Genomic DNA, 14,831 nt, shown 5'->3' with positions numbered 1-14,831 from the left:
TAACATGTTTTGCAAGAATCAAATTCTGTTGCCATGATTGGGTTTTTTTTTAATCTCTGAGAAGGGATGCATCAGAGAGAAACATAATACAATGTAGAATTTTACCTTAGTGCATGAAGTCCTTCCATTCCCAATGCTTTACATGCTGGGATATATGCCAGTGCCATAGATAGAAACAAAATGGGAACAGCACACCAATGTCTGCTTGTCATCTTCTGTATAAATTTTAACAGAAAACTGCCTAAAAGCAAACCAAAAAAATGACAAAGAACAACTGAAATACTATAATACTCTAAAACACTGTTGTATTTTGAACATAATACCCTAACAGATAAAAAAAACTTTTTTTTCCAATGTAAATTTCTAATTTGTATTCTCAGACTCCATTTCCTGTTCTCTAAAATCTTTTAAATAGCAGGGAAGAAAGTAGGCTGAAAAAAGTCCAGGTTTTATCATGATGCACATTCAAGATCCTGTTCTGTATCACTTAAGCAAGACATTCAAATCAAGCCCTTAAACAGGAATTTAATATTTTATTTGATTTAAAATTATTTTATTCAAGAGTTGTTTTAATTTGTAGCATATTTTTTCTTGATCATACAGTGCCATAAAGTAATTTAATGAAAAGGACATGTTAAGCTTTTCTGGTCAGCAAATAAATGTATAAAGGAAAAAATGAATTATACATGTGTACAATATTTTACTTTAAATAAATAAATGCTTCTCCATTTAACACTAATAACATAAAGCTTCCCAGGAAAGCTCATGAACCCACTATCATTTTCATCTTTTATAGTCTGCAATATGGAATTAATTATAATGTTGAATTTAAGTGAAGTTTTCTCTGGAAAAAACTGGACTTTTAACTGCCAAAAGATCACCTCTTTTCTAAGAATATAAATGTTGGCTCTCTTTTTCTGACCTCCTCCTCCCTCAATTCCCTTTTTCTGTAAATGTCTGCAGTTTGTAACCCCCATTAGAGGGAGCAAGAAACTGATGCACTATCAGCCTGGCCAGAAATCAGCTTGAAAGTTCTGGGCCCATAAGACAATCTAAGTAGAGAAATTATCACAGAGAGAATTTTCTATCTGAAATACTGTTACTGGAAAAAAATAACTTCACAGTTAATTAAAAAAATACCTGCATTATGATTGTTCAATTACTGTAAATCAGTCACAGATTAAAGAGTTGAGAAATAATCACAGGTATTATGTGCAGATCAGATGCCCAGAACCAGAATGCAGGGAATTCCATCACTAACAGGGATAAAAGATGATATATTCCTCAGTTACACTCAGCAGGAGTTCCTGACTGCTGAATACCTTTGAAATCAGGCCCACTGTATTTATACTTCCCTATGAAGCATCCCTTATGCTAGAGTTTGCCGAATCAATTCAATTTTATTACAAAACAATAAAAAAGCACTAGATTTTTCCAAAGCTGTTCACTGTCACAGAAGAAAAATACTTCAAACTGACATTCTGATTTCTCTGTGATTTCACAGCTGCTGTTACCTATTTAGCAAATTATCTCTTTTCAAAGATAAAAAATGCCTACTTACTCTGTTTTAAACTGTTTGTGACATCTTGATTTAACATTAAGAGGTCAGATGAAAAATACACTGTGGAAATATAACTCAGATATTGATTTGTCTAATTCTGTAATAATGAATAAAATGTTCTTATTAAATGTAGTACTTGTGGCTTTAGTAATCTTATTGAACTTAGATATTTTCCGACTTACACCTTGGTCTTAGAACAAAGTCCACTTGAGAGGAACACGCTGTCCAGAGACAACCTACTAAAATCTAGGAGATGCCAGGAAGCTTCAGGAAGGGGAAAGCAGGTGGAAAAGAGTACAAAGTTTATTGCAGAATCAGGACTGCTGATTTAATGGCTTAACTGCAAGAAGTCTTCCAACTTATAGAAAAATATAGCCCAGGATCTTACTTAGGAAACAGTTTTTAGTTGTCTCCCATGGGATATATGAAGGACTCTTCAGGGTTTGGAAACTATTTTGATTTTAGTGAGATTTGTTTGCCTTGCCTAATAGGCATGTTATATAGAACAATTAATTACTCTTCTTACAGTAACTGGTTCTTAGAGATGCTGCAGTCAGCGTGGGTAGGTGTGTATATGCCCCAGGCATGCAGGTCCAAAAATTTTTGAAGAGCAGCATAATTAACTGGAGCTCATGCCTTGCACCGCCTCATGCTCCTGCTGAGCAGCCATCTACAATTCCTCAGCAACCTCACAACTCAAACCCTGAAGTAGCTGAGGGCTCCTAACAGAAGGAATAAATCACAGAATACAAAGTATCATCATCTCAAAGAGAAAGATATTTTCTTAAAAAAAAACTGCATTATTGTGGATCCTATTCTTGTTGACTTGCAAATAATCTCTGCATGATGGGCATGAGAATATCAGCTAAATCAGTCAAACAGCTCTTGAAAGACTGTTTTTTTTAAACTCCTTAATCTATGCTGTCATTTCAAGGGCTTAACTTTCCATAAAAGTCACTGGGTTAACTCAATGTTGCCACTTGAAGACTTCAGATTAAAGCACTTCAGAGGGAAGCAACAAATTGCGCCTGTGTTCTAGTGGAGTGTTCCAGCATTTTCAGAGATGGGTGGAAATCCATTGTGTAGTACTTCGTAGTACAAAGGATTGCATTTGGATGGGCTGGAAATGGCCAAAAAGAGGTAAGAAGATAAACTATTTTGACAGTGACAGAACATGGTAGAATTCTGGGAATGGCAGTATGTGTCAGCACATGGCACAAGGATCTCAGACATGTCCATATAATCTTTCTTGGGTGCTGGACACACAGCTTGACCAGACCTATGTGTAAAATTTAAATGACTACATTATAATATCAGTGCCTTTTGCACAATGTAAACTCAAGATTGGGACCACCTGAAACAACAATACAGTTAATCTCATCTCCAGCTTTGGTATCAAGTACACCCCATGCCCAACTACTCTAAAATGATTATGAATAAGTTCCTCTTTCACAGTGATTACCTCTACCTTGTTACCACATTCCTCGGCAATCTAGGTGTCCGTGCCAGTTGGAAAATATTTTGGGATCTATCCTATTATATAACTATGACTTATACAGTGCCTTACAATTCACGATCTAAGGTGCTCAATTCAAGTAATCAAGCCCTAGTGCAATGAATCAAGTAGTAAACCTCTGGTTTAGGGTGTTGGACTCAAGCAATCAAGCCATATTATAGTTAAGCAAATGATAGACCTCTAGAGAAATCAAGGTTTTTGATTTCAGTTTCACCGACAACAACCAGAGATGGATCCAAAAGGCTAACATTTACAAGACAACCAAAGGACCCTGATCTTCAACCCATCAAGAAAATATTCTTTGAAGAATGAGTATAAGAGAAGGGTGAAGCTGCCAGAGCAAAGGGCGCTCATCTCAGAAAAGCACCATGTTGACCCATCATAACCTGCACCCAGCTAATGTTCCTGAGCAACAGATCCATGCCTGGTGAGAAGCTGCAAAGATCAGGACCGCTTCCTTGCCCACATTGATGAGAAAACCACTATTACAGAAAAAATATACTGGACTTGATTACAGCTTATTTTATTTGTAGATTGCAACAGTCTATCTGTTATTTCCTATAAAACTTGTTACTTAATTAATAAAGCCTTTCTACTAACTAGATGGAAGTGTCATTTCAGTCTTCCAAAGAACTAAGCATCTCATTTTAATTGTAACACTGGGTTCTGTGTAATTATCTAAACTAAAATATGTGGTCCAGATGGGCACCATTACTCAAAATTTTCCTGTTACACATGATGGAGCACATGCACACTGATAAGAGGAGCCACACTGATGGGCTCTCACAATCAAAAGAAATATTTTTATGACAATTTTAAAAAGAAAGCACAGACTAAAAACTGTTTATCTTCAATGTTTTTTCTTTAGAATTGTCATGTCTGAGTTTTACCTGTCGGTTGCAGTGCTGATGCCAGCAAAGCAAAAGACCATAATATCTTAGTAAGGACGCAGGCCATAAAGACCCCTCAGCACTAGTAGCCTTTATTCCTTTGGTAAAAGAAGCATTGCAGTTGGAGTTTGTTAAAAGTTTGTTCTCCACACTTAAGGAGCTTGTTGTCTGCAATGATAAGTATTGCAGGTGCCAATCATAAGGTTGACCTTTTGAACCCGCTGAGGGCAGCCAGATGAATAATGTATCTAGGTCACTGTGTAAGAACGTAATTGGCATTCAGTAAATATTCACAATTGGCATGAAGTGATTGTCACTGCTGACTATAACTAAGAGCAGATTCCCACCATTAAGCCGAGAACTCCGAGCACACCAAGGAGACACAGTCAGCAGACTGGCCACCTGCAGGCATCTCCCTGCCACCGACCTTCATTTTGGCGTATTCGTTTCTCACTGGTTTGTCTGTTCTTCTCAAAGAGCTCTCGGAAGTTTACTGATTGAAAGTGCGTTATAGTTTTTCCCTGTGCATGAGCTGTTGACCAGTTCTGGGACTACTGAGTCGGGCAGCCGCACCTAGCCTCCGGGTTAGAAAGCAAGGGCTCGACTCAGGAACCCCGTGAACCAACAGACCCCTTTAGACCGTTCTGTTTTATGCACTGTGACTGAACAAGTCAGCTATCCCACCTACACTGCAACCATCGGTAGTGTAAGTACAATAAACCTTTCATACAACCAATACGCTTCAAGCCACCTGACTCCTACTCACCGCTACTCCTACTCACCACTATTCCCCACCTGTCCGGTCATCTATGCCTTCTGCGCCAAGCCGGTCGTGCCGACCCAGGCTCACAGGTCAAGGGTACACTGGTTACAAGGTGCAACAAGAATTAACTCCAATTTCTGTTAAAACACTTTTATAAAGTACTGCCACACCTTTTCACTGACACGTAAGAGCTCTTCCTACACTCTGACAGGTGCAGTACAAAGGGGATGACTGCTTTTCAGTTTTATCAAGGAATGGAGAAACCAGTTGTTAATATTTACATCAACTACAGAAAGTAGATTCATGACCTTTACAATGTTCTAAAAATAAACAAATGAATGAATAAATAAAACATACTCTTTTCTTCTTCTGAAAGGAGTGTGAGGTATGCAACCAAAAACTTCTGTAATTTTATTCCTATGGGAGGACAGGCTCCTATCAATTGCCCTGGTGACCTGTATGGTAAAAAACAAAACATACACTGTATACATATTAACAGCCTCTTAAAAACAAAGCTATCCATAAGTATTACCCAATTCATTAATTAAAGCTAGCCACTAAAAGAAGCTTTTCAACCTACCTGAAGAATTTTTAGTTTTATTTAAAAGTACTTCTAATACTTTCAAACAGTACTGTAACTGTAGTATAAAAACTGAAATATAAAAATTCCATTCATGGATCAGATCTATGGTCCAGTTAGTCCATTATTTTGTCTCTAACAATATCCAGCACCAAATGCATCAGACAAAGATGAAAGAGATCTTGAAAAATGCAGCTGTGGAATGATGTAACCTTAATGGAGCTCTCACGTTAATTACTAATAGTTATGGGTTTAAGATCCAAAATATGAGCTTTTATATGCTTCCCAAAAGTGATCAGCACTACCTATTGTAACTCTGGATATTCTTGGTATCCACGTAAATATCTAACTTCTATTTCTTCATATTTTAAAATACACCTATTTAAAATAGAGGAGCACAGAGACTCCCCCACCCATAAATGCTATCTCAATTTTATCTGGATTGACCTATAGTCAGTAGGGGTGTAGAAAAATGGGCCCTGTGCGATTCAGATTCAGCCCAAGTCAGGGACAATGATTCGAATCATTGATTTGGATCGCTGTCCCCAATTTGATTCGATACCAATTTGGAGAATCAGCGATTCTGACAGACACAGCTTTAAATATTTTTTCTACCTACCTCGAGGTACCAAGCACAGCTTGTGAATGCTGTGATGCTGGGGCAGATGGAGCATCCCATAGGAGCATGGGGGGCCCCCTCATGTGCTCAGCAGCAAACCCAGAAGTGGACCGGAAGTACTTCTGGTCCACTTCTGGGTCCACTGTGGAGCGCACTGGGGGTCCCCCCGCCTCAGCAATCAACCACAGGGGGACCCCGGGTGCCCCCCTGGGCCCAAAAGGCACCAATTGCTAAGCCGAAAGGTGCAGGGGGCCCCCCAGTGCACTCCCCAGCGGACCCAGAAGTAGACGAGGAGTGTTTCTGGTCCACTTCCAGGTCTGCTACCAAGCACGCTGAGGAGCCCCCCGCGCTCCTGTGGGACACTCCATGTGCCCCAGCACTGCAGCATTCAAGAGCTGCCTGCTACCTTGAGGTATATATAAAAAACATTTAAAGCTGTGTCTATGTTTGAATTGCGGAATCTTTCCGAGTCAATTCACAGGGTTCCGATTCAATTCAGAGAGGTTAAAGGGTCCTGCAATTCAATTCAGATTCAGAGATACGGCCACTGAATTGGGCCAAATCTCCACTGAATCAGATCAGGGACCAAAGCTTTATACAGCCCTAATAATCAACTAGTCCTCATGCAAATCTTAAATTCAGCTGAGCATTGAGTTGTCCATTCCCCTATTCTGGCTGCGTCCCAGGTGACACAAATATCAAACTGGATAGCATTTATATACCCAATGCTCAACAGCTCATGTCTCCTTACCAGCCATTCTGGCAAATATACAGGATGACAGGTAACAGCAAGTTCTTGGCCTACATGACATCTTGTGGTAAAGGATCCCAAAGAATAATCATATTCTGTGTGCAAGAAAGGTTTTCATTTATCACTTTTAACTTTTCCACCTTTTGAGTATCCCTTGTTCCTGTGTAATGAGATAGGGAGTCAGAATCTCCTGAGCTAACCCAATATAATTCATTATTTTATCTTTTATAGCATCTCATCTGATTTGTCTCCTTTCTAAAGTTTTAAAAATGCACACTTTTCACTGCCTCCTCATATGAGAGTTTTTCAATACACTTAATCATTTTAATAATGCTTCCCTAACCCTTCATTCTGCAATATCCTTTTTGAGACGCAGTAACAGTACAGCATAGAATTTAAGATGAGGCATGGCTGATTTATATAATGGCACTGTAATATTTACCATTTTATTTTTCAAACCACTCATATGTATCCTAATGCCATTTGCCTTTTAGGATTATAGCTATACACTTAAAGTCAAATGTCTTCATTGAGTTTTTCATGGTGCCACCTTTCCCCGCCCCGCCCAGAGTAGACAGTTAATTTAGGACCCTGTAAGGTGTACAAATAAATCCACTATTCCTGTTCAATATGTACTGTTTTCCATTTATGAACCCTAAATTTCATTTGCTATCATGTTGCCCATTCATCTACAAATAATTCGTTCACTGTGAATTTATTCAAAATGTTCTCTGAATCTGCATAAGCTAAATATTTTACATCTTCTTGCAAGTTTGGACACCTGGTTTGCTTATTCCCTTTTTCCACGTGATGAATAAATATATTATGCACCAGACTTAATACTTCTCTTCCTAAGACTATGCTTACCTTGAGAAACCCCATTAATAACCTACTGCTAAGAAGAACATTGACCACTTAATTTCTATACTTGGTTGCCTGCCTTTAGCTAGCTTTTTATTTGCAAATAGTTTTTGGTTCAAGTTTGAAGAAACTTGGACCAAAAACCAGCTGCAAATAAAAAACAGTTAAAAAAGGCTAGGCTTAAATAAAGTACATCTGGCTTAGAGAAACAGGGAGTTCCCTCTTGTGGGGGAACCTGACAAAAGACATCTGTGAGCCTAAATCATGTCAACCTGCTCTCCTTTAACCAATGCTTTATTAATATATTCAAAGTGATATCAACTGGAATCATTCAACAATAGCAGAAGCACAGTTCAATAATTACTTAATGTAATAATCAACGGTTTACCTGCTATAGAGAGAGCTTTCTGAAAGTGCATCCATTAATGGCCCAATAATAAACTAAAGAAAGAGAAATTAAATTTATATTAAAGCCAAAAATAAAATTGTGACAAGCACCAACTAGATTTATTTTACTTGTCCTGAATCATATACAGGAAGAATTTCACCTGGTGTGAAACATTTTATTCAATAATAGCAACTCCCAGCAGCAGCCAGGGGTTCCCTGATGAGCTTTGTGGACAGTCATTTCTGTTGGAAAAACCACACTTGTTGAACTGTGTGGTATATGCACCTGGTACAAAGGATGAGCTATAAACTCTTGCAAGGGACAAAAGAGAAATCAGTACTAGAAACACCTGAGAGTTAAAAAAGTGTGCAGCTATGAACCCAGCCATGGCCTGACCCCTGGATATGGCCATGCTGCATGCCAGCATAATCCGGCTCTGGAAGCTCCAGTAATTAATGCTACCAACATTCTTCTGCTGTCAAATTTCTGGATCCACAGGGACCCCATGGACCAAATATGGCTAATGGGCCAGTGGTTGAGCACCACTGGCCTAGAGATATATGCACCTTTCTGTACCTAAGGTTGCTAACCAGAAGGCTTCAGAGTCTATCCTCTGAGTAGAGAGGCACTGAACATGCATTTCAAAGCCTGCTGGGCAAGCTTCTCCACAGACAGATTGTTCTGTTGAATGGGCTCAACAGTTCCATTTAAGAAGCACCTTAGGAACTCTATAGGACTATAACATCAAACAGTACCTTGGGAGAAAACAACTACGTTTGCAACTAGATTTAACCTTCAAGTAAGAGTTGTAGTTGATTAAAGTTCAACTAATCATAAGATTATACTGGCCAGAGGCAGATCCAGGATTTTTAAAAGGCGGGTACAGGGGCAACAACCAGCACTGTAGGGTGTCTGCAGCCCCCTCTTCTCTCCGCGCCCACCCCGCAAAGTGGAGAGGGAAGATCATGCCCATCGGAACAGCAGCCAGAGACCTTTTTTAACTCCCTAAGTCAGATAAGAAAAATGTGTGGAGGGGAAGGAAAGTGCCACTGAGCAGTGCAGGGGAATGCTAAGAAAGGAGGGATTCTTACATGATTTGTAAAAAGTTACTAGCTGTTGCTCCTGTGGCAAAAAGGGAGGTACAACTGCAACACTGCACACCGCCTCCCTCTCCACCCCCAGATCTGCCCCAGGCACTGACCCTTACAGTATGAATCTGTTAATGAACAACAGAGTACTATTAACAAGGACTCCTCACTTGGACTAAATAAATCTGGCCACTTACATAGATAATCTCAGACTGTAGGCCATTTCTAAATAATATTATTATAATTGTATGGCTAAACTTGTTCTCATATGGGACTTGTCAAATTACATCTCATGCATTCAGGTAATCGACTTAGAATTTTTTTTTGGATTACAATATCTTTATTTTGGTAAACAGCAGAGAAAGAAATGCCCTTACCTCTGAAAACCCTGGTGAATCTGGAATGCATTTTGCCTCATAAAGCTCCAAAAAGTGAATGACTCCTTCCTTTGTTATTGTTTTGTTTTCACTCTCAAACATTCTTTTATAAATACACATATGCCATGAAGGGTGAAACAACCAACAGCCTGTGACAAAAACAGATTTATTTTAAACTGGTACATGAAATAATAATGACATTACAACACATTTAAAGTATACCAAACTAATACAAAACTACTAAACTTATTATGAAATGCTACTAAGGCTTTTTAGAAAGGTGATAGTTAGCTATTTATTTGGCTTATAAAATATGCTTCTCTCTCTAAGCACAACTACAAAATATAAACGTTTAACATGGCTTGAAAAAACTTACCCAAAGCTCTCAAACACAAAGACAAAAACTACTAGCAAAAATAAAAAATGCAGGGTAGGGCACTTTGTGCCTGAAAGCTTGTGTAACATTTCCCCCAAATAGATATTTGGTCCAATAAAAGATAGCACCAAAAAAACTTCTTGCATATTTTGCTTCTTGCATATTTTCTGGACCATCACACCCAAAAGCTCCAACCCTACTATATTCCCCCAACAAATTCATAATCTTGGGGGGGAGGGCGGGAGGCAAAAAGCGTCTTGTTCAAATTCACAGTTGACACTAAGATGTGGGAAGAAGTGGGCACGCTGGAGGAGAGAGAGAGGCTGCAACTAGATCTAGACAAGTTACAGGGGTGGGTGGATGAGAACAGGATGGGTTTCAATACTGACACATACAAGGTACTGGGGAGGAAGAACCAGCAGCATACCTACAGACTGGGGAACTCCCTTCTCGTCAGCACAGACAGAAAAGGATCTTAGCGTCGCTACTGATTCCAAAATAAACATGGGCCGCCAATATGGGGACATGGCCAGGAAGGCCAACCGCACCTTGTCATGCATCCACAGATGCATTCACGAGCAGGTCCAAGGAGGTGATCCTTCCCCTCTATGCAACATCGGTCAGGCCGCAGACGGAGTACTGCGTCCAGTTCTGGGCACCACTTCAAAAGGGATGTGGACAACATGGAGAGGGTCCAGAGGAGGGCCACTAGCATTATAAGGGGGCAACAAGGCAGGCCCTACAAGGAGAGGCTATGGGACCTGAACTTGTTCAGCCTCCACAAGAGAAGGCTGAGAGGGGATCTAGTGGCCTGTTACAAACTAGTCAGGGGGGACCAGCAGGCACTGGGGGAGTCACTGTTTCTCCGAGTTCTACCAGGAGCAACTAGAAATCAAGGTCACAAACTGGCAGAGGGTAAATTCAGATTAGACATCAGGAGGCGCTACTTCATAGTCATGGCGGCTAGGATCTGGAACCAACTTCCAAGGGAAGTGGTGCTGGCTCCTACCCTGGGGGTCTTCAAAAGGAGGCTAGACAATCACATAGCCAGGATCGTTTGACCCCTGCATTCTTTCCTGCCCATGGCAGGGGGTCGGACTTGATGATCTCCTCAGGTCCCTTGCACCCCTACCAATTATGAAACTATTTATCATACTTATCTATGATATAGTGTCAATAAACTTTTCATTTTAAAAAGCATAACTTGTTTCTCATTTTAGTTTAACCTTCTTTCCATTCTTAAATTCATTCTATTTTTTCCTTCTTAAATGGATCATAACCTATCTTCCCCCTCATCCAGTCTGTCCTCCTGACATGTTACATGTCTTGAATCAGAACCACCCCCTCCAGCCCTCTCTGGCTCCCTGCTAGCTTCAGGAAAAGCAGTGTAAATGGGTGTATTTGTCTAAAGCAGAAGCGATGGACACAAAGAGTATGTCAATGTGATAAGCAACAATGTGGTCTATGTTAAGTATCCTGTCTTGAAATGAAATACGCACTTAAGCACAGTGCTTACTGTCAATGCTTTGGAATTAGCACCCATGAATTTGAATCTAATTTACTCTTGTCATTTTCAGAATTTTTATAGTTAATTTTGGAGTTGCTGTTTGAAGTCTTGAAAATGAGAACTTGTCAGTTTTACAAATGCTATTAGACACCCTGAAAAAAGCAGAAACTAACCAGGTTCATGGCTGTTAGAAGCCTGAAAAATTATAGAAGTTAGTTTCAGGGCTCTTATCTCCTCTCATTTTCAATAATAGGTTTCTAACAGCAGCTCAAAACGAATGTTCAACTGATTTCCCTTCACCATTTTGATGCCCATTAGCACACAGTTAAATAGAGTAGCTGCATTAAGAAGTAGACAGCAGGGTTGAAAAACAGTGTGAACCTGGGCAGATTATGTACTTCACTGGTATGCAAATAACCTGTAACTGTTATGATGTAATCAATGGGCAAAATACTGGAACATGGTGTTATACAACCAAGCAAATTATGCACTTATCCAGTATGCATAAATAAGTGGAATAAACAACTATAGCTTACCTTTTTTCCCCGATACTGACAATTCATATAAACGGTTTAACTTTGGCAAAACTGGCTTTATAACATGGATCTGAAATTCAAACTATAAGTTAAGTAATGAATTTACTTCACTTATCAAAAAATATCTTGTATAACAGATACACTTGGGTTTAGTTCTTGCTCTCCATCAAGTACCACTGGTGGCTTAACTTTATTTAAATTAATTAACTTACTCTGGATCAGCACCTGGGTAACTAGAATCTGGTACATGGTACTTAGATAAGAAGTGTCTCTAAATTACGGTTAACTGTTTAAATTTGCATTCCTACTGTATAATACCAACTACAGTACTTCCCAATTAGCAACGTAAATGCTTGTGAATAAAAACTAAAATTTGCATTGAAAACCTTCAAAACATCACAGAATGTGAAGTTTTCTTTAGTAAACCAATGTAATTAATATTTCTCTCAGCAAAGGCCAGATGAATACCTTGTTTTAAACAGTAAAAAACCGCAGAGCAACTGAGTTGACACTGAACAAAGACTTGGAATCAAAAACACAAGGGATGATTCTGAGTTAGAAGAATGAAACAGGTGGGCACTAGCAGCTAAAAAATAATTAAGGAAACCAGGAGGGTTGGAAGACTCATCTTTCTGCCACAAAAATGATGAAGTATTACCACCTTGCCTTTAAACTATTTATGTATCATACGCCAAGTATTTTGTAAGTGGGGACTTAAAACACTGTATTTAATATGCTTAAGATTAGCAGCAATATTATAAATAAGCTTTGGTTTTGTATAGCCCTTTAAAAAGCACGTACCTGATTTCCCTCTAACGTTTCCATTATTAAAATGAAATTTTCCCAAAATTGCACAAGTTTTTCATTCTCCTCAGCAGACCACCAAAAAAGACTCGGTTCTAATTGAAAATATGACATTATTATTTAGACACTGTATTTGTTCAAGTTTACACAAACACACTCTCCAGATGAATTAAGTAAACTCTATTTAACATTTCTTCATCCTATACTCTTTCTGAATGCGTAACTCCTACTGACATCAGTAGCTTTGCCTCAGCAAGCCCTGAAAAAATTAAGCCCTACAGTTTAACAAACTTTTAAGAGCAAATATAAAACCATACACTTTCTTATATTCTCTTGTGGCTCATTTCAAAAGAACATATTCAAACTTTTTCCTGGTAAATCCGCTAAGGAAAGGGAATAAAATGTGGCCGTATCAATCACCTGTCAAAATTTGCAAGGGCAAGTTGCATGGCTTACACAATACTACAACAACCTCTAAAGTTTCAACTAAGCTGATGAAATTTTAATGGGAAGCAGAAATTTTTTAGGCAGCCATTTCTCTCAAGCCAGAAGGACGAAATTATGTCTCTCTTTTTGTGAGGTAAGGCAAGAGAGAAACAAATACAGGGAAGGTTTCCCTAACCTTCATTGCCTTTCAAGACCCAGACATAATAAGGCATCTAAAATGGGGGGTGCAAGAGAAAAACAAAATACAGGTAGCAGTTGCCAAGGACCAAAGTGAGCATTTCAAAAAGTCCTTCTGCTAGTGGTCCACAGCCCTTGTGGATTATTATAAAATAACCTCAGAGGCTGACTTGGCAGCAGTGTGTAAGCACAGGAAACATTCAGCAAACTGAAGGCTCTTGAGAAGTCTGAAGATGGATCTAATTTGGAAATGTCATTAACCACCTACTTCCATGACTTCTTAAGCCAAAGGGCCTCTATCTTAAACCCCCCTCAACACTGCATTAATAAGGCTCTAACAATTTCCATAGCTATTCACCACACTGAAGTGAGAGTGGTATGTGGTGACTGCAGTCATGAGAGAGATGGATGTGAACTGTGCCAGCAAGTGCACAAAGGCCTTTCAGTTCATCTCCTGAAGTGGCTGTAACACTGGTAAAAGGTAGGGTGGCTTTGTACTTTAAAGACTAAGCAAGGGTGGGTGGGTGCATGTGTTTAAACCTGCAGTGTTGAGGAGTTTAAGACAGAGGCCCTATGACTTAAGAAGTCATGGAAGTAGTCAAATTAGACCCATCTTCAGACCTCTCAAGAGCCTTCATTTTGCAGAATATTTCTTGTGCTTACACTCTGATGCCAAATCAGCCTTGTGGATTATTCTGCAATAGCTGATGTAGTGAGCACCAAGCAAGGTATGTGCACTTACATAAAGCTGAGGGAGTGAGATTCAGGACAAATGAGTGAGTTGATGGAGTGAGCTTCTGCACCTTATAGACTAACTAAAGGAGAGACAAAGATACTAACCAAAATAGACAGTGAGCATGTGTATATGTGCGTGTCTGCATGTACATATATACATACACACGTGCATGAGGACACACGCACACACTATATTACATATCTACTTGGATAAATATATAAAGGTGCAGATCTACCCTGCCTCCTACTTGGCTTCAGACTAACAGCTCTACCAGAAGAGTGAAGACCTACGCAGGCCTGAAGGGGACCGTTTGCTGCGCACAGCCCAGGCTGAGCACTAACCCCTGCCCTCCACACGCACAAGCGTCAGCACCAGTAGCTGGGTGGGCCCCAAGCAGGATTGCCAGCACTGCACTCCACCTCCCACCTCCAGGACACTTGTGCCCATTTTGAGGACTTGATGGGGTCTCCAACTGTGGGGGAGGTATATTTCACAAGAAGAGTACAAACAGGTGGGAAGAGGCAACTAGCCCTGAAGGAGATGCAACAAGGCTGCAATGTACCCATCCGGTGGTGGCCAAACCTGTGCCACTCCCACCCAGCAGCAGCGCCCTCCCTCCCAGGAGGGCTCGTACCGTCCGCCGCGGCGGGGGGCCCGGGGCAGTGCTGGCGGCGCCGCTCGGACGCGTCCACGGCGCGACGCAGGAGGTAGCGGGCCCGCTTGCGGCCCAGCCCGTCGCCGCCCACCAGACCGCTCTGCAGCGCCCGCCAGAAACCCGCGCTCAGGCGCGGCTCCACGGCGGGCCCGGGCCCCGCGGCGGGGAAGAGCGCGTCTGCCAACGCGCACAGCGCCAG

General features: G+C 40.4%; 1 protein-coding gene across 1 annotated transcript in view; it reads right to left on the bottom strand.

Moving 5' to 3' along the window:
• The window catches only part of TARBP1 (TAR (HIV-1) RNA binding protein 1), a 97,792-nt gene that overhangs the window by 72,147 nt on the left and 10,814 nt on the right, over window positions 1-14,831 (bottom strand). Inside the window, exons 3-9 of the mRNA XM_019548618.1 lie at window positions 14,612-14,831; window positions 12,615-12,712; window positions 11,814-11,883; window positions 9,395-9,543; window positions 7,930-7,982; window positions 5,088-5,185; window positions 106-241 (exon numbers count right to left, since the gene is read on the bottom strand). Coding sequence (XP_019404163.1) covers window positions 106-241; window positions 5,088-5,185; window positions 7,930-7,982; window positions 9,395-9,543; window positions 11,814-11,883; window positions 12,615-12,712; window positions 14,612-14,831 — 824 coding nt within the window. The remainder of the gene's footprint in view (window positions 1-105; window positions 242-5,087; window positions 5,186-7,929; window positions 7,983-9,394; window positions 9,544-11,813; window positions 11,884-12,614; window positions 12,713-14,611) is intronic.

The sequence above is a fragment of the Crocodylus porosus genome, unplaced genomic scaffold (genome assembly GCF_001723895.1).
Source record: "Crocodylus porosus isolate Cpor-Errol unplaced genomic scaffold, CroPor_comp1, whole genome shotgun sequence".
Lineage (NCBI taxonomy): Eukaryota > Metazoa > Chordata > Crocodylia > Crocodylidae > Crocodylus > Crocodylus porosus.
This window is presented reverse-complemented; position numbering and strand designations above follow the sequence as displayed.